A 27,294-nucleotide genomic window follows, 5' to 3' on the forward strand; every position below is an offset into this window, starting at 1 on the left:
ATATTACAGTGGTTATGTGAAAGAAATTTATTGATACTAAAAATGCTCAAGTTGTTTAACAGAAAAACTGTTTTGGTATTTCAGTTAATGCACATTTTAAACTTCTAAAAATAGCTTTTGTGCAACAATAAAACAACAACACACCAAGACAGCTCTAAGTAATAACTTTTGTGACATCTCAGTTATCAGCAGCTCCTACATCAATCCTCCCACAAAAGAATCCATCCTTTGAATTCTAGAGCTGCCTTAAGTGTTGCTACTTAATTGCGTTTGAGAAATAAACAACTGTTTCAAAGCATAATGGGAAACGAATAGCATTAGAGTGCTCCCTTTCCCGATTAATTAGAATTTGCTACTATTTATAACTACTTTCCCCATCAACTCATCCTGAATGTTGAAAGAGAAAACACCTCCTCATGTGTTTTCCCTGACAACACACCAATTCCAATTTCACATCTCTATTTATTTCACATTTTGTAATAGTAGAGACCTGTAACACTCAGTAGTCATTGGGTATTTTTCCGATTTGTATTACAGTACTCTAAACAGTTCCCAAAGAAATCACTCTGCACCCCTCGAACGTCTCCTCAAAATGGCATTCTACGTATGCGGATAGGAGGAAGACATATAAAATGGAATATCAAGATGAAAGCAACATCCTAACTCTAACGACAAGAAACAAGTAGAAATATGACATATTTTTCTCTATTTCAAACAAAAAATTGTCGGTAACTAAGTGATTCATATGAATCCAAGTAGTCTCTTTCTTATCAACGTCCCTTGCTTCCTCTACTAAAGATAACCCAGCAAGTAAAAGACAAAAACATTGTGTTGTACAAACAACTCATAATAAAGCTCTCTGAGGCACAAATATCAATTTATTTACTGTTCACTGAAACTCCAAAATGAAATATGTTTCTAATTGTTCTAACTTAATATTTCCGCTGTCGATCCTGTTATAATATTGAAGATGGTAAGAATGTTCTTTTATATTTATTAATATAAAATGATCACAATAGTACCATAAGACCATAAGAGATAATACATTATTGAAAGACATACCTGTCAGTCAAATTAAGACAGGTTTTCTATATATGAAAGAACTAGAGTAAATAAAAATATTGAGAGAAAGAAAATGGAAATATTTTTAGGAGTGCATATTTTTAACAAGCATTTTTTAATGGAAAGGTAAAGTCATAATTTTAACGTAGAGTCACACACATTGGCATTTGAATAAAATGGATTGTCTAATTCTTTTTTCTGTAACTCTGCAGTTTTTATTACCATTATAATACACTACTATACCCTAGTAGCATTGATAATTGACAACAAAAAAATAACTGACTTTTAAAGAGCATAAATTATTTAAGAAAGCCTACATCAAATTAGCAAGTATTGTATATGTAGATACTTTGTTCAAATACTAACACATAAGACCATAAATGTAATAAAAGGACAGAGGAAAGCTTACCTGTTTCAGAAAAGAGATGGCCATTCTACTATGTATGAAAGGTAAACATGCTACTAAAAACAGATAATAGATATTGTAGATGACTCAGAAAAAAAACTAGGTATTTGAAAATGGGTGAAAAAATGCAAATAAAATATATTTGAAAATATATTAATGAATATATTTTATATTTAACCTATTAGTTATGTAGCATATATTGACATATTATAAACTAGATGTACACATAAAATTGTGTTTTCTGTAGAGATTTTTTTCTCATCCCATAAAATAATAAATGAAGCATATGATTCTTGTGTGTATTACTGTTGGCATTAACATCAGTAATCTATATAAGTTAATCAATTTTGTTAGGAAAATCTGATTTCTTTGGAAGGGATATTCCTTCTTCCTTTGCCAAACTGAAAACAAAAAGTAGATACAGATGTACAGGTATAATTTTTTCTTGTTGACAATTGAAAAAAGATAATTTAAAAATGATCCCAGGAAATGTTTTGCTTTCTTCATTGTAAAAACCATAGATCAAAAGAGAAAACCAATTATGAATAGATTGTACCATTATTGTCTAAACCAAAAATTCTCCAAAGAATGCAATAGTCCTGAATGTTGTTCCCTCACCCACCTCCTATGTTCCTTTCACTGAATATATTCTCTGACAACATAAGGGTTCATTTTGTTCTGATTAGCTGAATTGTACTCAAGAATTTATCTTTATTCTTTTTCTCTCAAACTCACAGTTGCTTAAAAACAATGGTGTATTATAATTTTATTTAAATTACCTTGACAACTCTGTTTCACAGATCTTGAACAATACGATATCTATAAACAAAGTCAGTGATAACTTTCAATAAAAAGTTAAATTTTTAAGTATAGAAAAAGTATGCACAATTTGCCACAAGTTGATAGACTTCAAGTTTTCTGTATAGTAACTGTATTTTTCTTTTCTGGTAATGAGAGGTGAAGCCAGCTGGACTTCCTGCATTGAGTGGGGACTTGGAGAACTTTTCTGTCTTACAAGAGGATTGTAAAATGCACCAATCAGCACTCTGTAAAACACACCAATCAGCGCTCTGTAAAATGCACCAATCAGCGCTCTATGAAACACACCAATCAGCAGGATCGTAAAAGTAGCCAATCACACAGAGGATTGAAAAAAGGGCATTCCGATAGGACAGAAATGGAACATGGGAGGGGACAAATAAGGACACAAAAGCATCCCAACGGGTTGATCTCCCTTTCCGTGCTGTGGAAACTTTATTCGCTCTTAGCAATAAACCTTGCTACCACAAACTCTTTGTTTCCCTGGCATCTTTAAGAGCTGGAAAACTCACCCCAAAGGTCTGTGGCTTCATTCTTGAAGTCAGCGAGGCCACGAACCCACCGGAAGGAACCAACTCCGGACACAATAATAAAATTTAAATATTCCAACTAGATTTGAGAATCTGTGTATTCAAACAGTGCTAACTAAACTATAATATAAAAAGTTGATACCTTACCTCACTTTTAAATTCCCTTGTTGAGGCTGTCCATCGTAAACTGATAAAATATCAAAATCTTCTTCAAGAGCAAAGGTATGGAAGGACAACTGTATCCTATTGCGCTCGCCCGTGATGATGATCCAGGTGCAGTTGGCATAGTTCGGATACCCGTGAGGAAACCCTGGGCTCTCAATAGTGCCATTGGGACCCTGGACTAAGCCTCCACAGTTCTGACCTGGAAGAGAAAACACACACAAAAAAGCATATTATTCTGGCCATCTTTAATCTGTGATTTAAAAAATTTCTAAACACTTTCGCCAATTTTTATAATATTTTGTAATTCTTGCACAAATATTGAAGGATAAATTAAGTGTTCTGCAGTTCTGAAAGATAGAGGACAACAACAAATTAAAAGGAAAGAAAATATGCAACATTTTGTAACTAATATTAGAAGTTTAGGGAAATTCTTTTTCCTGTCACTTTAAAATACAGCCTCATCAATATCAAATTTCAGTTCATGGGGGAACAAATTTGGTGCTAACTATCTACATAGTATCATGCTTAAAACACTCCACCCTAAATTCTTTGTTGGTGGAAACTAAGTTACAGAAAAATAAACATTATAAAACTATATACATACACACCTGGTCACCTAGCCACATAACTGCAATATGTGGTAATAAGAATAGTTAGAAAAAAACAAGGTCAATACGCCAGTGATTGATCGGTGCCTGTGCTGGCAAATGTCTTACTGGGCAGAAGAATAACACATGCATATAGGAAGCTTATCAAGTTGAAAACAAAAGACATAAAACAAGGTAAGTTAAATGACGCTGAAATGAAAGAGCAGCTCAGCAAAACGAGGACTGTAACAACATCCTCACTATTGATGTCTACCCGTTCACACAGGCAGGACTTAGCAGGTGGAGGAGAAAGGAAGGTGTACCACAAAATGAAGGGACCAAGTAAAGAAAAGGCTCAGAGTTCCAAAGAGCAGTAAGTAAGCAGTAAGTGATTTAGCTTAGTCCCTAAGCAGGACTGCAGGACATCTCACGTTTTACTCAGCCCTCCCTTAAGAACTTCCCTTTGGCAGGTGGAACTGGGATTACCCTGAGGGTTTAGGATTGACATGACAATGGGAAATGATGAGGGCTGAAGGGCAATTGAGTGCCACAAAGCCACCTTCAAGACACTGAGCAGTGTCTCAGGAACTGATTTCATTCTGCCTCTGCCTCTGAAGATTTTGTGTTATTGATTCTAACAAAGCACTTCTCAGGTGACTCCCAGACTTCTGGAGTAGTTTGAAAGAACAGAACCCTTGAGTAAATTGTAGGCCCCAGGCTTCCTGCAAGAACCAAGCGCTGAAAGAACAGCTCTGGGAGATTAGTAACAGCTGCACACCTGACCCACCTATGCTATTTTTACCACTAGACAAACCGAAATGCCTGCCTTGTCAGCCTCACCGATGCATTTCATTTCCGCTACTCCTGATCTTCATCCACCTACTTTGCAGGTTGATTCCCTACTTGCCTGTTTCAGCCCTTCCCCTTACCATGTTACTTCCCACATACAAGCTCTCCGTGCCATGCTAATTTGGTCCCTGTGGTTGTTAATTTTTTTTTTTTTTTTTTGGTCTGTTCAGTTACCTGTAACAGTCTGCCTGTGATGGCCATGCCTGGGCCAATCCAACTGAAGCAAGAGGAGCCAAAGCTGAAAACGGGGCAGACAGATCGTTGGAAGTGTGCTCTCATAAACACACTCTGCTCATGTACCCTGTAAATATTACTATCCTGTAAGGGAATAGGATAACCCTCTCAAACCCTTCCAACATTTCCTTTGACTGAGGTTAGTTGTTAAGTAGCTCGCAAAAACTGTCTATGTTTCTTACCTTCTTAATATGCCCATTTCCCACTAATGTGCTTTAAATGTATTTAAATGTTTTGACACTAAAAATATTGAGAAAGTTTTGAAGGGACCTGGGTGTACTCAGATTGTGGCATGTAGTGTAAGTACTTGAATACAAGTATTATCTCAGCTCTTATTGTTAAAGTACAAATAGAAAATTATTTTCAACTACATTTTATACTTAAAAAGTATTTTACAACAGTAGACCTCAGTGAGCTCAAATCATTCACAGTAATATTATCAAATGCTTGTGGGAGTTGGCAAAATCTTAATAAAAAGATTTAATGAAAGGGATTTATGAGTTTAAAACCAGAGAACTAATAAAAAGCCCATTTTCCACTAAATTTAAGTCTAATAATAAAACTGTAACAAGTAAATATTAAAGCTGTGGGGTTTTGAAAGGTTTTTAAAGAAAATAGCTTGTCTGCTTTACGAGTAATTCTTGCTTAACAGTAAATCAAAAAAAGGGAAGACTTGATTATAAATTGGAAAAAAGAAAAATCAGTTCAAGAGAAAAACGTCAACTGGAAAGTAGTTACTGTTATAGACCCATCAGGTTGAATCAGATGAACAGATATTAAGATTTCCTAAAGGAATAACATTTAGGCTGCATTCAGGGTACTAATGAATACAGTGCATGTTGCTCACTGAGTCACATTTGATCCATTCATTGACATTCCATAGCACCGGTTAGAAATTTTGGCAACTGCTCAAAAGTTCTTAGCAGAATGAGTATCATCGTTGGCTGTCCAGTGCAAACAACCAAGAAGTTTTTAAAGTATCTATGCCTAAGATAGAATCGGATTTATTTGGTCTGCCACTTAATACTGCATCTTATTATAAAGCCACAGTGATTAAAGCAGTGTTTGATTGGTGTAAGCCTAGATAAATAGACAGTGGAACAGAATAGAAAGCCATAAAATCCACAAAGATATAGAATCTAGATTTAAAGCTAATATGGTAGTCCTCTTTTCTCTTGGATCTTATACTCTAATGGGCCCTTGCCTACTATAGAGTATGCACAAATATTCTATACATGTTTTCTTTTTAAACGATGTACATCTAAGCTTGATGTAAATGATGTCCTTAAGTACAGCTTCAAACAAGTGGATTATTTTAATTGAATATTCTTAATGGACAACTTTTAAATGCTGCAAACATAACCATATTTCAACATGTTGTTTAACATGAATACCTTGTAAGTACCTTTGTAATTTGTATTTCTTCAGGGCAATAAAATAATCGGTAGTTTCTGTGATAATTGTAATGTTTTAGTTAAAATTAAGATGTTATTTTACAGGGATTGAAACCTTAATTATTGCTAAAAAAAAAAAAAAAAGTCTAATGGTCTTCTTCCTCCATAAACTGACATTGGAAGTCACCTTGAAATAAAATATCAATATCAATGGCAATATCAATGGTAAAAAAGAAGTATATATGTATGTGTATATTTTTCCTAGTGATACTGAAGTTTGATTTCAATTTCAATTTTGATTTCAATTTCATATATATATGAACACACTCTGTGATGTATATTTTGGTATGCATGCAATTACACATATACCAAAATACACATCTGTAATTGCATGGATACAAAATACACATCACAGAGAAACATACATGCAACATTGTGCATACAGATGTTCTTGCTGCTATAATTCAAACAAACTTCCAAGAGAAAACCTGAACACATGCCATAATTTTAGGCAACTGGGATCTAAATCATCTGGCACTGAAATAATAACATACGAAACATCTGGCTCCTATCTAAAGTAATCAGCAGAATGTTAGATATAGAAGAATCAGAGAGTTAGTTTTTTTGCAGATTTCTACTCCTTATATAAGACCTTAATACCACAACCTTCCATACACAGAGTTAACTTCAGTCATTTTTAATTTCTGTCTTATACTGTTGGACTGAGGTTCTGTTTTCAAACTACATATTCACATATAATCTTTGTTGACCATCTAAGTAGCCACACATCATGATTTTACAAGGATGGAAGAACAAGTGAAAATGAAGTAAGTTGTCCAAAGTCTTCCGGGAATGAATCAAGGGCTTCTGACACCAAAGCCTAGAGCCGTCCCACCCAACCCAGTTACATCTCCACGAACAAACACAGCAGACAACCCAGTACATTACAGACCTCAAGTATGGTGATCAAATCATAACATATATCACAATAAATACCTTAGATCACAAAATAAAATGATGAGCAAATACAGACATTTGGAAAATCTAGATATGTAGGGACTCTAACTTCTGCCGTTCTTTAAAACTAATCAATGGCCATTGAAGGAAAAAAAAGTGAAAGTATTAAGTAGCATTTAGAAACATAAACATCATTCATAGTCTTATTACCAAAGATAATTACTGCTAACATTTCTCTGAACACTTTTCTAATCCACAGTTAATGTTGCAGTACTACCTGGCATGCAAGATGTGAACAATTTGGATTTGGATTAAATACTTGCCAGTCCTGCAGGAACCAGTAAGAACTGACCTAGGAAGTGTCTTGCTTTGGAGGTGACCTGGTCAGCCTGCAGGTGCTACTCTCTATCCTGTGAAGGTCCAGGTCTGCAAGATGGGGAAGTGCTCGGCAAGGAGCCTACAGGACGACTTGCTCTGGGCCCCGGTGAGCCATGGAGTTGATGGTTGGTTATACAGCAGTGCCCCTCTTGGAGGCCGGAAAACACACTCCAGTAAACGCAGGGCTCACTGTGTCCTATGACAATTTTCTACTTTGAAAGCCTGTCTCAGAAACACACAGCTTAGAAAATGGTCCCGTGCCCTCATCATTTCTGAGATGAACTAACCCCTCCACTCTCAACACCCCCCACAGTCGGTTGGTTCCTCTCCCAGGCTCTTGCTCTGTAATTTGTGCTGCTGTATAGCAGCGGCACATACTTTTCCTACAAGATAGCAGCTGAGATGATTCATCTGTGATCCAAACTGATTCACTGTGAGCATGTGAGGCGTGAAGGTATCATAAACAAACACCTTCCTAGATTCTACACCTGGATGAAACTGTGCTGTTTCTCTCAGTCCTGGGCTGGGTGGGCATTCTCAGAAAGTAGCAGAGGTGGACATAATATTTAAAAACTGGTGTGCCAAATATGTTGTACTACCTCATTTAATTGGCGCACAGCCTTTGAAGTGGGCTGTGGCTTAGCCTTTGCTTTGCTAGCTGTGAAAATAATTACTTGGATAATGCTTTATGATGAGGCAATGGTTTTGCTATTCAAAACCTCTGTCTGAGAGCAAATGTTTGGACATCAGAGATATTTTGACATGTAATTGGGTCTAGGGACTTAGAAAGATGTGGACTGTACTGTTCTGTACATGGAGACAGCCATGCAGGGAAATGATACTCTGTAGCAAATTCTACAAATGAGGAAACGAGTCATTTGAGAAATGATGGACAGGGCTGCGGAGGAACAGTCTGGAGATGAAAAGACTTGGGCATGTATAATTGTGTCCAACTCTGGGGCCTGATATCATTTGAAAGCGTATATAGATTTGTGTGTAAATAGAGTCCAGTCAGAAGCCATATTATCATCTGAACAGTATGTCTCATTGGAGACAAACGTCAAAAACAGCCTTTGTGGTTTTTATCCTGTTTGCAAAAAGCCCAGATCACCACACCGGCTCATTTTTAAAACAACATCATTGGTGGAAAAATAAACCTTACATATTTATTACACTCAGTGGCAGTGTCGATCCTTTTACTACGTCTATTTTGTGAAAATGACAATTTATGGTTTTCATGTCTATATAAATTATTGTGTAAATGAGAACTTGATTACTTTCTGACAGGCAGATTTTTGACCTCCAAAGCATCTTCCATTTTTGACATTTTTGTGATCAAATTATATTGTATACCTGTTGGCTTTTCTGCAACACTAAACATTGCCTTACTCCTACTGGACGTAGCTATCAAGCAACTCTCAAGTAAAAAACATAAAATAAAGAAAAAATAAAATCATATAAAATAAAATGGTCCATTGTGATTCTCAATGAATTTTTTTCTTTAAGAGCTAAGGAGTATGACAGACTTCTAAGTGGCTCTGGAATTTGATATAGTGAGAGGCCTCAGATTTCAATGAAGGAAGTGGAAGTTTCCCTGATCAGATAAGCGCTGTTTGAAACGGTAAACAAATCAAATATGCATTAAATTCTGCATTATCTTCTACAGTTTCATGGGTTATTCCAGGGTCTGCATTATGGGGAAAATAATTAATTGTGGAAGGACCATGATTTAAAGTGCCATTCCGGGGACTTCGATTAAGGGTTTTCAAAATGAAAGTCTTCAGGCATTTTGCAGGAACACCATGCCCTGTAGGAGGCTTTGAAAGCCTGATGATTCTCAGATCACCTGGAGGGACTGACATCAGCCACTCTCGCTCAGCGCCCTAGGGTACTTGGTTGGGTTTTACTCCCAAACACTTATGGGAGATTACTCACTACATGAGCAAAGAAGAAAAGTAAAAATGCCAGAGGCAGCCTGCCTGAAAGAGAGCCAAGGAATCGGTTTCTCACTGTGGAATCTCGGCCCATGAGCAAGGCCTTGAAGTGAGCTCTTACACTGAAAATGAACCAGGAGTACCCGGTTTGTATCACTCCAAAAGGAAAAGGGAGGTTTTCACTGGTCAATGTCACTTCTTTGCCTTCCTTGAACACACCACGCTTGTTCCCACCCCAGGCCCTTTGCACATGTGGGTCTAGCTACCCGAAATGAGCTTGGCCCAGATTTTTTCATTGAGACCTCATGCAGGTCTCAATACAGTATACTCTTTCCAGACACTCATATCTCAATCAGCAACATTCTTCCAACATTACATGCTACCCATTGCCCTATTTTTTTTTTGAGACAAAGTCTCTCTCTGTCACCAGCCTAGAGTGCAGTGGCGCTATCTTAGCTCACTGCAGCCTCCACCTCCCAGGTTCAAGTGATCCTCCTGCCTCAACCTCCAGAGTAGCTGGGATTACAGGCACGCGCCACCATACCTGACTAATATTTCTATTTTTAGTAGAGACAGGGTTGTTCACCATGTTGGCCAGGCTGGTCACGAACCTCTGACCTCAGGTGATGGGCTCGCCTCAGCCTCCCAAAGTACTAGAATTACAGGTGTAAGCCACCATGACTGGCCCCTACACTATTTAATTCCCTTATAGCATTTATAACTTTGTGAAATATCCTATTTACTTGCTTACTCATTGATGATCTCTTTCTACACTAAAATGTAAACCTTCCAAGAGTGAAGATAATGATTGGCTTGTTTATATGCCCATTTCTAGAATAGTGTCTGCTACTTGACATTCAATTGTTGAAGCCTGTGGGTAAGTTTGAGTGCATGTGTGGGAGGTAGAGGTGGTGGGACAAATTAAATCTCTGGGCACACTCATAGGGAAGCAGGGAAAGCAGCGGTACTTGAAAGAACTATAAATCTATATTCTGGTTAGTGATTACTTAAAACATTAGGATGCAGGTGATATTTTAATTCCAAAAGCAGAGTTGCTATTCTCTCAATCCTGTTCAGCAGCCTGATTGTCGAAAGCTCCTTAAATACTCCCTGCTTTGTGGGAAGCTAATTTTTCCCCTACATGGTGTTCCTATGGACGTTGGCCTCTCTGCTTTTTCCTTCTAGACAGGGGTCATCATTCCAGGCAAGGCAAGGCTGCCATGAGTCAGAACTGGAACCTCATGGATATGATGTCAATGTTGTTCCCTTTGCTATTGCCCCCAGGGGAGGCAGCTTTAGTTAACTCCAGCAATGTAATGTTTTCACCTACTAAGAAATTGTTGCATTAATGGTAATAAAGTCATTCAATGTGTGCCCACTCTGAAAAGACAAATTGCCAAGACAGCAGGCGTAGTGCAGGGGCAAAAAAAAAAAAAAGGCAAGCAAAGCACTGGGCTTCGGATCAAACAAATCTAAAATATGATTAATTTGCTGCATGGAGCATTAAGCCTTGAACATGTTGCCTCATGGATATGAGCCCCAGTTTCCACAGGTGCAGGATGACGAGGCTGCCCATTTTGCAAAGTAATTGTAGACTGGCAAAAAGGGATGTCAAAGGTAGGAAGCAGGGGTAGACACAGGAAAGAAAAAAGATGATTATTGTCATTTTTACAAAGGAATATTTAGCTAGAGGGCCTCCTAATTGCAAGAGAATTTTACGTGAAAGATGATGAGTGGGATTTGCCCTGTGCCTGCCTTTACCCTGTTCTCCTTTAGATTCCGGGACACATCATTTTTCACAGGGAGGCTTCATGGCACCCCACGCCTGCATGTGCTCCTCCGCTCATTGTACTTAAACATTGTACTTAAAATATGAGGATTTCAAGGCCATGTAACACGACTTTAGAGATTCTGAGTGATAAAGTCGGTTATATTCCTCAGCCAATCAAATCAAAAACAGCAAGCACTGTTTTATTCATGATTCCCAGATCTCACATCGATGTTTTGGAAATAAACGATTTTTTTGCCTGAAACAGGTGACAATCTAAACCTGAGTCTTCGCTTCAGAGACGTCGAGTTTATATTTCAATAATGCAAGTTATTCTGAAGTCAACGCTACTTTTCTTATAGAAACATAGCACCCATTGCCAGTGGAGAGAATTCTCTTCCTCTATGCATGGTAGAACTAATCTTTTTATTATATTTATTTTTTCTTAGAACTAATAATTAGTTGTATATCAGGTATTTATTTATCTCTTAATGAAATTCCCAGTGCTGACACATCATCTTGGGTCAGTAGGACTGAGTCGTTCCCTACATTTGAAATCATGCTATGTATTACTCTTGCTTTAATACGGGAGAAGCCAGAAGCCCCAGTGTCTCAAGGTTGCGGCAGTGAATGAATGTAGTAAAACGTTTCCCTAAGTAGTGCATTTAAACTCTCAGATGTAAATTGATGTAGTTTAATTGGGATACTATAGGATGGATTCAGCATTACTCACTAAAAAAGGTGTAAAACTACCAGTTGCCTGATTCCTGGGTGTTCGCATATACAAATTCTTTCTGTGTAGATATATGAGTGTCATAGTTGTCTTTCCTCAACAATGAAGAATGATTTCTGGGTCAACAAGGCATATTTTAACATTGTAATACCATGCTCTATTTTAATGCTTAGTAGAGTTCACCTCCAAAGAGAAATTGAAATGTTAAAAAGTCACACTAAAACCCCTAGATCTATGATTATACCTGAAGCTTGAAGCTAATACAAGCTCTCTAAGAGGACAGACTGTAAAGAAGAATATAATGAGGGTTTTTTGTTATGAAAATTATACAGATATGGAGACCTGAATCATGACAAATTATGAGCAGATTTTTTTAACCTCATCAAAATTAGTACACACATTTTTAAAAAGAGATATAAATGTCCAACACATTTTCTCTCTCCTGGGATGTGGACCTAGTCATAGACTAACAGCCAAGATGCTGACACGGCCCTCTTCTAGGCCATCCAAAGTGAGGCCAAGATGGCAGCAAAGTCAATTCTTAAGGGGTGTTTTATAAGTTTAATATGAAGGAATTGATCTCCAACAAGTCAAATTTAAATGTATAAAAATCACAAATGGGTTCATATCCATCTCTTTGGACAAATAGGCCACTGGGCCATAGGTAACTTCAGAGTGTTTTGGGCGCCAGTTTGCTGTTTCTATTTTTTTTTTTTTAATTTCTTCTAAAAAAAAAATCCGGGATACATGTGCACAAACTCCAGGTTTGTTACATAGGTATACATGTGCCATGGTGGTCTGTTACATAGGCATGCCTGTGCCACGGCGGCCTGCTATGTAGGTACGCGTGTGCCACGGTGGCCTGCTACGTAGGTACGTGTGTGCCACGGCGGTCTGTTACGTAGGTATGCGTGTGCCACGGCAGTCTGTTACCTAGCTACGCGTGTGCCACGGCGGCCTGCTACGTAGGTACGCGTGTGCCACGGCGGTCTGCTACGTAGGTACGCGTGTGCCACAGTGGTCTGTTACGTAGGTACGCGTGTGCCACGGCGGTCTGCTACATAGGTACGCGTGTGCCACGACGGTCTGCTACATAGGTACGCGTGTGCCACGGTGGTTACATAAGTACGCGTGTGCCACGGAGGTCTGTTAGGTAGGTACGCGTGTGCCATGGTGATTTGTTACGTAGGTACACGTGTGCCACGGCGGTCTGTTACGTAGGCACGCATGTGCCACGGCGGCCTGTTACGTAGGTACGCGTGTGCCACGGCGGTCTGCTATGTAGGTACGCGTGTGCCACGGCGGTCTGCTACGTAGGTACGCGTGTGCCACGGCGGTCTGTTACGTAGGTACGCGTGTGCCATGGTGGTTTGTTACGTAGGTATGCCTGTGCCATGGTTGTTTGCTGCACCTATTGACCCGTCCTCTAAGTTCCCTCCCCTCATCCCCCACCCCCCAATATGTCCTGGTGTGTTTTGTTCCCCTCTCTGTATCTATGTGTTCTCATTGTTCAGCTCCCACTTGTGAGTGAGAATATGTGGTGTTTGGTTTTCTGTTCTTGTGTTGGTTTGCTGAGGATGAAGCTTCCAGCTTCATCCATGTCCCTGCAAAGGACATGATCTCATTCCTTTCTTATGGCTGCATAGTATTCCATGGTGTGTATGTACTGGATTTTCTTTTTTCCAGTCTATCACTGATGGGCATTTGGGTTGGTTCCAAGACTTTGCTATTGTAAATAGTACTGCAGTAGACATACATGTGCATGTGTCTTTATAGTAGAATGATTTATATTCCTTTGGGTATATACCTAGTAATGGGATTGCTGGTCAAATGGTATTTCTGGTTCTAGATCCTTGAAGAACCACCACACTGTCTTCCTCAGTTGTTGAACTAATTTCCATTCCCACCAACAGTGGAAAAGTGTTTCTATTTCTCCACAGTCTCACAAGCATCTGTTGTTTCCTCACTTTTTAATAATTGCCATTCTGACTGGCATGAGATGGCATCTCACTGTGGTTTTGATTTGCATTTCTCTGTTTATCAGTGATGTTCAGCTTTCTTTCATGTGTTTGTTGGACACATAAATGTCTTCTTTTGAGAAGTGTCTGTTCATATCTTTTGCCCACTTTTTGATGGGGTTGTTTTTTCTTGCTAATTTCTTGTACTTTTTTGTTTATCTTGTTCCTACTTCCCCACCTGTGAGTCACTTAGGAGATAATGACATGATCCACATTCTCTGTGATCTACAGGATTGTCTGTTACCAAGTGGCCCCTAATGGTGCCTTAGCCATGAGTCTTGGGGCTCAGTCCACACCACAAGGGCATGAAATAGATCTTCCTCACACACACACCATGCATGCATGCGCACGTACAAAAAAAACCACACACACATGCCTGCTTTCTCCCTCTCTTAGGGAAACAGTGCTATAACTTATATTTTGGTTTAGTGTCTATCTGCACAAAAAAATGTGATTTTTTTTGCACAGTGGCTGCATGGATAAAATCATGATGCATATCACCATTTACGTTGCTCATTTCACAGACAACCATGTTTCACCTTTTAGTGGATTTTTAACATTTACAGTTGTGCTTTTCCTCAGTGTCTTTGTGAATTTAGGAAGAGAATTTGTGGGGATGAGGCCTATTCCACTATGTTGGAGTTGAGACATCAGATGCTGGCTGATGCCACCCCAGCAGTTGTCTGGTAAAATGTGGGTTTATAGTTGGTCGGGAAGTATGCACCCCCACCACAGTACAACGTCACAAGGGATAAGAGTGTGCTTCCGCATATACCTAAATCAATTTCAGTCTGCAATGAAGCCAGCACTTCCTTAGTACTGGCACCTAGTATCCTAGGGCCCTGGAGTAGTGCCTTCCATAAACATATCTATACTGCGGTTATATATTCTCTTTGGCCAAGAAACTCTTCTTGTAGGCTTCAATTGGTATATTTGCCAAGGTGCTCAAAATAAGTGAGTCATCATTGATACACCTGTCATTATATGATCTAATCTTCTCAAGAAGATAGTAATGCTCTAGACTGGCAGCCATGAGGGCAGATACCTTTATTATAATCTACTGACTGCTATATTCCAAGTGTCAAGCACAGTGCCCAGTGCACAGTAAACATTTGGTCTATGGAAGCAAGGGAGCTGGAGTGACTATTGTACCTGATAAAAGATCTTATTACTACCTACAGTAATGATTGTGAACATTGACAGAATACCTATTATAAGGTAAATAGTTTCCATATTTTAATCATCACAAATGATCTTGAAAGATAGGCATTATCATTCCTGTTTTACTGATGAGAAAAACTAAAGAGTTTGAGTGATTTTTTGCAAAGCCACATATACAAAGCCAAAAAAGGAGGGGTATAAACCCACGTTAGTAGGACTTCGACCCCTGTGCTCATCCTATCCTGACACAATTTAGAAATGCTATAGTATTTTTTCTGTCATTTTCTGAAAAGAATGTGTCTACAAATTCCACTACAAAAGCAAAGGCCAATTTTTTAATTTTAAGAACTCTTCTACTCCTCTTTATAAGAAGCCATGGAACTACATTAATTGGAAAAAAAAATTAAAAGTTTTTGTGTATCTGAGCCGAAGGCTAAATTCTGTTTCTTTGTCTCTATTTGTGTGTGCATTTCAGAAACTAATAATGATGTTTATCTTTACAGTTTTATTTCATAACTAACTATTCTGACCTGATACTACTATATGAGTTATGTCTTTAACAAATAAAAGAGGTTTGGGATTTCAATAATATTTGCAGGTGTATGACTGGGGGCACCATGTGTTGATGCACAGGTTGTGCACTGCACAACTCCACAGAGTGTCATTCACACAGATGACACAGCTGCCTTGAACATAAGATTATCGAGAACTTGATTGATATTAGAATTTATCATGTCTGGGATGAGATAGCTTTACATGTCAAGATGTAGAAGACACCAAATAGTCATAAAAATATCAATGGAAACAATAGCTCCCTTAACGGATTTGCCGCCGTAATTGATCTTCAGCTGAATTTCTACATCCATTTTTATGGCCTTTCAACTTTTAACTTGCTCCTAAGCTGTGGGCAAGAAATCAAAGCCCTGGCTTCTGCCTCTTATTTTAGCTTGGTTTTGCGATGTGATGTTTCTGCAGAAACAATGCATGACATTGAAACTCCACGGAGGATTCGGATTTGCTGTACAAAGTATTTTGGCAAAAAGGAAGTGACAGCCTTTCGAGTCTGTGGCCTTGAGTTAAAAAAAAAAAGATGCAGCTTGTAGTTGATTCTGTGTGTGATTTTATTTTACTGATATCTAATTAGAGATTTGAGAGCAGAAAATATATATTTTTCCTATTTAAGTATGGTTATTCAGTTTCATCTAGATTCTATTCTTCTTTATTTTACCCAAGTTTTGCTTCCAAGGTTGTAGAGTAGAAAGGAGAAAAATAGCTTGTTGCCTAGATAAATTATGTGAACAGAAGTGTTGATCTATTTAGCAGGATAATACTAATCTTATTTGCCTTGCTTTAACCATTACAAATGAACCAGAAGCTTGTACTCATAAGTTAAATATTTATAACAAGAAGAAATACGGACTTAGAGACAAGGGACCATTTGCAATGTTCACTGATCAAAGCAGTACAAAGGATCAAAACTTTTAGATCTAGTGCAGATGTCTCAGGAAATATAACATGATGCCAAGCGAATGGCAGCAAAAAGCTGAGGCTAAAATGAGTACTATAGTTTCAACTGAGAAAAAAAATCAAATTATTGTACCAAATTCCCTAATATCAGATGTGTATAAACTTAAGAATATTAAATACCTGGCAAACAGCAAGAGGACAGTTTTATAAATAATAAAAAGCATTTGTTTAATGATCAAATGTTAAAGATTTGGTATTTCCAGAAAAAAAAGTGTTGACAAAATCAACCTTTAATAGCGTTGAATATTCAAGCAGATCAGCTCAAGCAGTGCATTCCTCCACTGCTGTGCTGTTTCTCGGGTCTTCAGCTGGCATCATTTCTAATTTTTTTTACTGTAGCTTGATTATAGTCATATACTGGTGGGGGGAGGAATTGAACAAACACAAGTGGATCACAGAAGAAAAAATAAAGTTTACTGGTTTCTCTAATTACAGTCATAATTTACTATTTTACTTAAGAACAAAACTATTCCTTAATATCCAGCTGTAAAATGAGGCCCACATGGTTAATATTCTCATAAGATTCTTACACATCTTCTGGGAAAATTCTATTTCAATTTCTGCCAGGTATATGATGATACTCTGTCATTATTATTTCAACATGACACTCTAATTCACACATCTTTAGATTTAAACACACATACCTACTCCGCATCTGTATTTAATGGGCAAGCTGTGTGATTATTAGGGGTGACCTAATTTGATTTACTGAACCAAACAGAGAGATCATTGGAATTAAAGGACTCCTGTCTTATAAAGAACCCTGGCCTGCAAGTTAGGGAGAGACATTAGATTATCTTTCATGCGCTAGTATGATTTAGAGACCTGATAGGGAGAACTTTAACTCAATCCTCTGGGTCTAGCTCCCTAAGTATAATGAAAGGAGACTCAATTAGAAAAATCTCTAAGTCTCAACTTTCCTCTAAGATACCTATGAGCCATGATTGAGTCAGGAACTTGAATTGTCAAATCTCTAACACAATTTTTTTTCCAATTAAATTAATAATAAAGGAGATTAGGAGAGACAGAGGAAGCAGCAATAAATTCTATTCCCAATTATAAAGCATTGAGGGATTGCATTAAATAGGAGTCTTCGAAAGAACCATGAAAATCAAAGGATGGGATTGGGGAAAATGATGTCAGAATAGAAATCCAGTCTCATTTATACTTCGAGACCAGGAATAACTGTGAAGAGACATTTGACATTTCTCATTAGTCTAGTGTATTAGCATTAGTGAAGGTCTTTTGAAACAAACATATGAGACTTCCATTCTGATTTTTTGTCTGTTTCATTCTGCTTTGGGAGGAAGTGGGAATTTCCATTTAAAGAGACAAGCGGGGTCAGTGCATGCAGCCTACCAGAAAGAACCACTGTGCCGAGCCTGCCCAGACAGATTCGCCCCATGTGGTGGCTGCAGCTGTGATCCCAGCCACTCAGCAGGTTGAGGCAGGAGAATCGCTTGAACCCGGGAGGCAGAGGTTGCAGTGGGCCGAGATCAAGCCATTGCACCACAGCCTGGAGACAGGGTGAGACTCCGTCTCAAAATTAAAAAAAAAAAGACAGATTCGCCACAGCTTCAGCCATCAGGGCAATCCCAAGCGCAGTGACAAGGTGTAGAGCAGCAGTCTCCAGGCTTTTTGGCACCAGGGCGGTTTTGTGGAAGACAAGTTTACTGTGAAGGGTGTGGGGATGGTTTTGGGGCATTAGATTCTCATAAAGAGTGCACAAACTAGATCCCTTGTGTGCACCGTTCACAATAGGGTTCATGCTCCTATAAGAACCTAAGGCTGCTGCTGATGTGGCGGGGTGGAGTTCAGGTGGTAATGTGAGTGATAGGGAGTGGCTGTAAATACAAGCAAAGCTTCCCTTGCTCACCCGCTGCTCATTCCCTTCTGTGTGGTCTGCTTCCTAACAGGCCACAGATAGGTACCGGTCCTCAGTCTAGGGCTTGGGGACTCCGGTCTAGAGGATGTGTTTATGAGAGACAGAGCTCCTTGTCTCTTTCCCAGCCACAGATTCAGCCCATTTAGTAAAACTTTACAAAGTAGACTCTTAGGTGTTGAGTGATCTGACTGGTCACAGCAGGAGGCAATTTTAGAGACAAAGCAAATGGCTTTTCATCTATACAAATCGGGCTCCTATAAAGGAGTGACTGGATCCACAGACTCCCAAGTAACTGAATTAAGGTGAGGATCACTAGACGCAACCACATTAGAAGTTTAAGTAGACTCAAGTAGGTCATGGCTATCTTTCCATGCTGCAGTAGAAACATGTTTTTGTTATTACTAAAAATTCTGGTAATTGTTTAATTCACAAGAGTAGCTTGTCTGTCATGTTATTTTCCTTTCCAGGCTAAAATTTGCATTTCAAATAAAGCAAAGACTTACAGACATCAGACTTTCTAAAATAGGTTTTAGCAACCCATGCTCAATATCATTTCTACTTGTTTCAAAATGGAAAGTTTTGTGATTTATGACATGCATTAAAATAGTCCCAGATAACCACCAGTGACAGAGAGTCAACTGCAGGGGGTTCCTGATCTCAGTGTGATCCCCAGGAGTTAAGTTGCCCCAGGCTGAAAATAAGCATAACACAAATGGCAGAAAAGGAAATGTTGGAGGAAAAATGTATTCAAACACATTTGGTTGAAACTCCAAAGTGTAGTAGATATTATTTTGAATTTGAAGGGAGGCATTTGCAAATAACTAATCTTTATCAAGTGCCATGCTTTTAGGATTCTGAAGAACACATGCATTTTTCATAACGTTATTCATGCAAAATATCTCAGTAATCTTTTTTTTTTTTTTTTTTACCAAAGTATAATATCACAGAGGATATTTTAAGATTGGATTGGTTTCATTTACTCATGATTAGGTTCCATTCAAATATAAAGGTTGGTTGTAAACCTGAATTGACTTCAGTTGTCCAAGTTAAATAATAACTTCTCTAAGCCCCATAATGCCTCAGCAACTTTTTTCTTTCCCGGTGCAAACCAGGGCCGATGTTACACTCCACGTATTTGCTGCAATTTCTATTTGTCAATTGCCTTTTCTGTTGTCTCATCTTTGACCTACTCTTCTGGACTAGTCTGCATCTAGTAATCTCAATATGTCTAAAATATTTCTCAGGAATTCAATTTGAACAACAGTTCAGGCAAATCTCAAATGAATATAGACTTATATGGAAAGGATATAAATGGTTCAGGGATGTATTGCTTTCTATGCAGAGGTAACTCCTCCGGCAGTATAATTCCCCTGCTGGGTCTCCACCCCTCTGATGCTCTCTATTCTGGGGAAGTAGAGCAAATTCTTTGCTTGGTGAGTTTGGAAAAGGAAAGTAGAAACTTGGAGCATGAAGCCTTCCTCTCTCCACTCTGGAAGCGAAGTACCAGGCAATGCATATACTTCTTACATTTGCTGAGAGGCACAGTGGAGTTTAGAGAGGGAGGAATGGAGGGATGTTGGTCTAATCTAGAGTTTTATATTAGGAAGTTCATATGGCTATAGATATCAACTAAAATGGGTGAAGTCAGCTTAGATTGTAATAAGTTTTGATTTTGTTGGTTGGTTTCCAGTGGTCTTACACCTATGTCTTATTTCTCAATGCATTCATAACTCAGAGAAGAAAACTTTATTTTTGGGGTCCCTTCTGTGTACACAGGCAGACAACTTTGGAAAGTCATCTTTCACTGGTGAAAATGGAACTCTATTTTAAAGACAACAAAAAATGATTTATTTGGAAGGGGGCAAAGGATTGAAAAACTACCTATTATACATTATACAATATACCCATGTAACAAACCTGCACATGTACCCCCCAAATCTAAAATAAAAGTTAGTATTTTTTTAAAAGACAACAAATAACTAACTGTTGTTTGAAAATGAGGCCAAGCACTTGATACAGATGTACCTCCAAAAAAAAAAAAGCTTAAATCTTTATAAATCATTTGTCCATCAAAGGAGACCTATTAATTTACCTATATTACTAATTTCAAGGGCTTTATCTAAGACAGTTTTGATTCTTTTGACTTTACCAAAATGTTATTCCTTAAATACATATAATTACCTTTTTCATGAACTTCGTTTCCTTCTACCTGCAAGTCTTACCTTGGTTGCTAAAATTGAATAGAACCCTCCCCCTGGAGTCACTGCCATGCTGCTATCCTGGCTGCCTGGCTGATCCTAGTTCCCGAATGGCCACTGGTTGCAATCGACCTGCTGAAGCTTTGAAAGTGGCCTCCAGGAGACGAAACAAAACTAAGTGATAGGAAGTAAATGTTAAACAAAAACAATTTTAGGTATACAATGAAAATGTGAAGTTACAGACATGGATTCTGGCTTATTTTCTGAAAATAAAGTAAAATCTATGATGATCAGAATTTAAGAGGATCTCAAATTGTAATATTTACTTCCACTGACATTTTAAGAGGAAATAAACAGTTGAATTACTTATTTTTCAAACAACTTCTGTGTAAGTAACTTTATGGTACTTGCTATAGAAGAACATAGCATGTAATCACCTTAATCATTTAGTTGAAAAGTCCATATAATGGAAAAGGTAAGTAGGACACGAAGAGGTGTTAACCAGAAAAATGATGTTCATAAGAAATGCCCAACAGCTACTCATACTAACAGTATAATTCACGTTGATATAATATGAAATCAATTACTCAAAGACCTCCAACAACAAAATGTGGATTAGAATTCAGCTAATTCACTTATTGAGAAAGAGAAGAAAAGCGTATTTCATTATTCATCAAATATTGATTGACTGTCAACTGTGTGGCCACTGTGTTAGGCTCAGAGAAGACACAGATCTGTGCTCCCTGGAGTTCCATGTTAGTGCAGAGGGTTGGACAATAAAAAAATTAACCTACTAAATCCATAAATTGCATGCTCTGTTGGGAGATGAGTAGTGTTATGGAAGAGAAGAAAATGTAGGGCACAGTAATGGGAAAGACAATGCTAGTCTTATGGGGGCAAAGTGTATCGTATGTGTCACTGAGGAGTGACGTGAAGCAAGGATTAAAGGGAGTGAGGGAAAACCCCATAAGAACACTGAGGAAGGGCTATTCCAGGAAGGGAATATGGCCGTGGAAAAGCCTTAGGGTAGGAGCCAGACTTTCAGGGGGCAGTAGAAGAAGCCAGTGAGCTTAGTGAAGAAAAGCAGGAGGAAAAGACATCTGAGAGGCAAGCTTGAGGGTAGAGAAGTCAGACCAGGCATAGTTGTGCAAAGTTGCCATGATATTCAGATTTTAATCTCAGTAAAGTGGGGACACTTTGAAGGACTAATGTTATGTATCATTATATTATCCACGTAAAGCTTAAAGCACTTAACCTTTGCTGATAAGAACATTTACGGACCATTTCATAAAAAAATCCATCTTGCAGGGATTCTGATAACTTTGGATTTGTTCAAATCTGATGCCACATTCAACTTGCAAATACGATTGTTATGAATTTACTATGGTTCAAACCAACAAAGGTGGTGACTAATTTTAGTTTCAAAGTTCTCTAACGTAGTCTATCATCACCGAACACAACTGCCCAGTTACCTGCCGGAGCAACAATGGGACACTCACTCCAGAACAGTGTTTGGGGACACTAAATGCCGCAGGGGGCAGTGGGAGACGTGATCCTAGAAAGGACCGTCCTGCGGGGATTCTCGGTGTAAAGGAGAACCCTTCCCCAGAGAAACCACATTTACTAATGTGCAGAGACCACCAAGTCAGCAGGGGCCCCCAACATCTTATCTGTCCTAATCCGTCTGGGGGCGGCCTGAAACACTGACAAAAGGTGTTTGTCTTTGCATCACCCGATTCAGAACTCACATGAGGCAGAAGAGGTGGACGATCCTCAAAAACCACTGTAGGGCACGCAAAGCCACCAGGACACGCAAAAGATCACAATGGAGGCAAATAACACAGTGCCCAAAGCTGCACAGAAAAGCTGGGCACAGGTTTTCTCTGGGATATAAAAGCATCCAAAACATCCCTGCATAGTGGGAATCTCAGAAACTCACACATATGCCCAGGGCAGAATACACTCTCAGAAAAGACCTCACAATTTTCCCAAACTTTCACACCTGGTTGATCAGTAGTTTCAGTGCAAACAAGAAGGAAAAACTAAGGCAGAGTTGTAAAAAGCCTGGCGAAGTGTTGAAGGAGGGCCCAGCACACAAAGGGTCAACTGGCAGACTGAGAGAGGATTTTCATTTTTGTTTTGTATTTCCTTTCTGCCTCTCTTTTCCTTTCTTTCTTATTCATGTCCATTCCCCTCCCTCTCTGTCTCTCTCACTCACGCACTCTTGGCATTCATGGAAATCTCTGTCAAAACACTGTTTAAACATTAGTTAAAGGGACAAAGGCTTCAAAGAACAAACATAGAAAAGAATATAAACCTTATAAAAATTGTTCCTAAAAGTATTTAATTCAATAACTACAGCAATAAAACAATTCCCAAGGAGAATAAATAGAATTAATTTCCACAGTTACCAATGTATAATAGTAAACATGGCCAGTTCTCAAAAAATCATAAAACATTAACAAAAAGAAAATATGACCCACTCACAAAAGAAATGAAAAAAAAAAAACTCTCCCTGAAAAAGCACGGACATTTGAATTAGTAGAAAAAGACTTAAACCTACTGTTTAAAATACACTCAAATAGCTAAAGGAAACCATAGACAGAAAGGTCTAGGAAACCAGGAGAATGGCATCTGAACAAGCAGAAAATGTCACTACAGATATAGATGTTATAAAAAAATACAAATACTGAAGATAAAAAGTACAATAACTGGTGCTATAAACTCATGAGAAGGTTTCAAAAGTTGGTTAAAGCAGGTAGAAGAAAGAATCAACAAACCTAAAATTAAGAAAGTTGAAAATATCCAGTATGAAGAAAAATATTCAGTATGAAGGAAAAAAGAAGGGAAAAAAATAAACACAGCTTAAGAAACACATGGGGCACCATGAAACATAACAATATATGCATAATAAAAAATCCAAAAGGGAAGGAGAAAGAGAAAGCAGCAGAAATAATATTTGAATAAATGACTGAAAATTACCAAAATTTACTAATCAAAATACATCAACACATTCGAGAAACTCAGATACCTGTAGGAAGGATAAACTCAAAGAGATCCATAGTGGGACATATTTTAATGAAATTTTGAAACACAAAAACAAAGATTGAATTTTAAAGATGGCAAGGCAGAAGTAACTTATTATACACAAGAGATCCTTAGAAAGAACACCTGCAAATTTCTCATTAAAAATTCCTGGAGGCCAGAAGCAAGTGGAAGAATATTTTTAAAGCACTGATGCAAAAAAGCAAAAAAAAAAAAAAAACCCAAAACTCTATCAAACTCACTATTCTAGATTCAGCAAACTATGCTTCAGAAATTAGACATTTGATAAACTAGAAATAAATATATTCACAAATTTTTAAAAGCAAAACGCTACAATGAATGCTAATGGGGAGTATCCACAATGAAATAAAAAGACTTTGGAAAGTAATGCAATGTCGTTAAAAAAATTATAAACTATAATCAGTCATTATACAGGTAAATATAAAAGTCACTATTCTTATACTTTTGGTTTCTAACTCCTTTTTCTTCTATATGATTTAAAAGACAAATACATAAAACAATCACCACAAACCTGTGTTAATGGTAACACAATTTATGAGGATATAATATGTTCCTATGTGAACATGGTCTGGGGTTGGGAGTCTAGAGCTATATAGGAGCGTAACTTTTCTATGTTATTGAAAATACGTTGATATTAATTGAACTAGATTGTTATGATTTTAGGATGTGAATTGTAATGTCTGTGGTAACCACAAAGGCAATAACTGAAAACAATACATAAAGGGAAATGAGAGGGAAGTCAAAATGGTACACTACAAAAATAAATAAACAGAAGAAAATCAGAAGACTTCACAAATACATACAAATAAAATAACTGATTAAAAATTTAAGTACAAAAATGGGTCAAAGAAGACATTCCATGAGAAAATAAAAAGTTTCCTGGAGACAAATGAAAACGAGGACACACAAAAATATATATGGAATCAGAAAAACAGTGCTCAGAGGAAAGGCATAGCTGCAAATACCAACATTAAAAAGGAAGAAAAGATCAAATTAACACCCTAACTATACAACTGAAGGAATTAGAGAAAGGAGATACAAATAAACTCCAAGCTGGCAGGTAAAATGAAATATTAAAAAGATTACAGCAGATATATTTAAAAACGCAGAATAGCAAAACAATAGAATCTACAAACAAAATGTGATATAGACTTGCAATGGAATACCATTCAGTCACAAGTGAAGGAAGCACTGACACAGGCTGCAACATGGATGAACCTTGAAAACATGCTAAGTGGAAGAAGCCAGACACAAAATGTCACAGACTGTACAATTTCACACATATCAGATATCCAGAAAATTTATATCCATAGACCCTAAAACAGATTGGTGATTGCCAGAGTCTAGGCCATTTCCAAGGCGACAGGGGAGTGACTCTTTAATGAGTATAGGGTTTCCTTTTTGGATGACAAACTGTTTCTCATATAGATGGAGGTGGCAATTATACAACATTGTGAATGTACTGATGCCTCGGATTTGTTCACCTGAGAATGCTTAATTTATATTATGTAAATTTCATTTTAATAATTTTTAAATTAATCTATGTAACCACCCATATTAACATGCTAAACAATAAAAATCAAATAAATCATAAAAATCATGTCCATCAGGGAAAAAATGCATGTGACATAATTCAATACCCCACTCAGGATCAAAACACTCTGAAAACTAGGGATGAAAAGAATTTCCTCAAATTGATAAGGAGTATATACTCAACTTGTAACTATAATTATAGTTAATAGTAAAAGGCTCCATGATTTTCTCCTAAGATTAGATAAAAGAAAGGATGTCCACTCTTATTCAATATATTATTGGGAGTTCTCAACCAGTGCAAAAAAAAAAAAAAAAAAAGACATGAAATTAAAGTTATATACATCTGAAAGGGAGAAATAAAACTGTCCATATTTAAAGATGACATAATATTCTTTGTAGAAAACCCCAAGGAATCTACAAAGAAATTCCCATAACCAGTAAGTGACTTTATTAAGTCTGTAACTTGGACAGAAGAGTTAAAACTGCAACACAATTTAAAGCCATTCAAAAATACTTAGGTGTAAATTTAACAAAACACATACAGGATGTGTTTGCTGAAAACCAGAATACACGAAAGTAATGATTAAGCAAGATACCATGTCAGAAAAATAAACATAGGAAAGATATCAATGATCCCAAAATTGACACACAGGTTTATTGCAATTTCATTACAAATCCTAATCCAACTTTTTGCAGATATAGAGAAGATTATTCTAAAATGTATAGGGAAAGACAAAGGAACTGGAATACCTAAAATAATTTTAAAATAATAGACACCAAAATCACAATCTATAAAATAAAAAATATTATAAATTATAGTTCAGCAAAATTAAAAACATTTCCTCTTTGAAAAATCCTGCAAAGGGAATGAAAAGACAAGCTACAGACCAGCAGAAAGTATTTGAAAATCACATATTTGACAAAGGACCAACACCTCTAATCTATAAAGAACTCTCAAAACTCAGCCATAAAGCCAACAATCCAATTAGAAAATGGGCAAAATTTGAAGACATTTCACTGAAGATAGGCAGATGGCAAATAGCATGTTAAAAGGTACTCAACAACGTTAGCTATTAGGGAAATGGAAATTACAACTACAATGAGATATCGCTTCACACTTACAATAATGGCTAAGCTTAAAAGAAAAATGATAAAATCAAAATCTGGTTAGCATGAGAAGAAAATGGATCACACATACATTGCTGGCTGGAATGCAAAATGGCACAGCCACCCCGGGAAACAGTTGGCAGTTTCTTTATAAAACAAAACCTGCAACTATCATACAACCTACCAATTGTACTACTAGGCATTTAACCTAGAGATGTGACAACATTCACACAAAAACGTGCACATGAAATTTTATAGCAGCGTTATTTGGAATAAGCAAAAACTGAAACCGCCCAGATGTCCTTTAATGAGTGAATGGCTAAATAAATTGTGTTACATCCATAACATCTAATACCACTCAGCAATACAACAACAACAATAACAACAAATAAAAACAGACTGCTGACTGATACATGCCATATACTGGATACATCATTAGAGAACTAGGCTGAGTATACAAAGCCAATCCTCAAACGTTGTATGCTATAGGATTCGATTTTTATAACATTCTTGAAGTGACAAAAATATAGAAATGGAGAACAGATTATTCATTGCTATGGGTTAGGAGGTGGGGTCAGGAGGAACGTGGATGTGACTCTACATGAGAATAGGATCTTTGTAGTGATATAAATATTCTGTATCTCCAACCTGTTCGTCTCAATACCTTGGTTGTGATGTTGTACTATTTCCTGGCTTTGCAAGATGTTACCGTAAGGGGAAACTGAACAATAGATACAAGATATCTCTCCGTATTATTGTTTACAACTTCATGGGAATGTAAAAAAGTCCCAAGATAAAAAGTTTAATTTCAAAACAAAATATAGACTAAGATCAATGTTTTTATAAGAACATTAAATCATAATAATCCTATATCCAAAAAACTGTTAGCATGAAGAATATGTTAGTCCTAGGTAAAAGAAGTTGTAGAATGTTAATGTTATCATGGAGATGAAGGACGGTAGCATGCTAAGACAAGAATATAC

General features: G+C 37.4%; 1 protein-coding gene across 2 annotated transcripts in view; it reads right to left on the bottom strand.

The window, feature by feature from the left end:
* The window catches only part of CSMD1 (CUB and Sushi multiple domains 1), a 2,070,470-nt gene that overhangs the window by 1,715,886 nt on the left and 327,290 nt on the right, over nucleotides 1-27,294 (bottom strand). For both annotated transcript variants that reach the window (XM_034966977.3, XM_034966976.3), the window contains exon 2: nucleotides 2,965-3,181. In XM_034966977.3, the coding sequence (XP_034822868.1) occupies nucleotides 2,965-3,181 (217 nt within the window). The remainder of the gene's footprint in view (nucleotides 1-2,964; nucleotides 3,182-27,294) is intronic.

Source organism: Pan paniscus, chromosome 7 (assembly GCF_029289425.2).
Source record: "Pan paniscus chromosome 7, NHGRI_mPanPan1-v2.0_pri, whole genome shotgun sequence".
Taxonomy (NCBI): domain Eukaryota; kingdom Metazoa; phylum Chordata; class Mammalia; order Primates; family Hominidae; genus Pan; species Pan paniscus.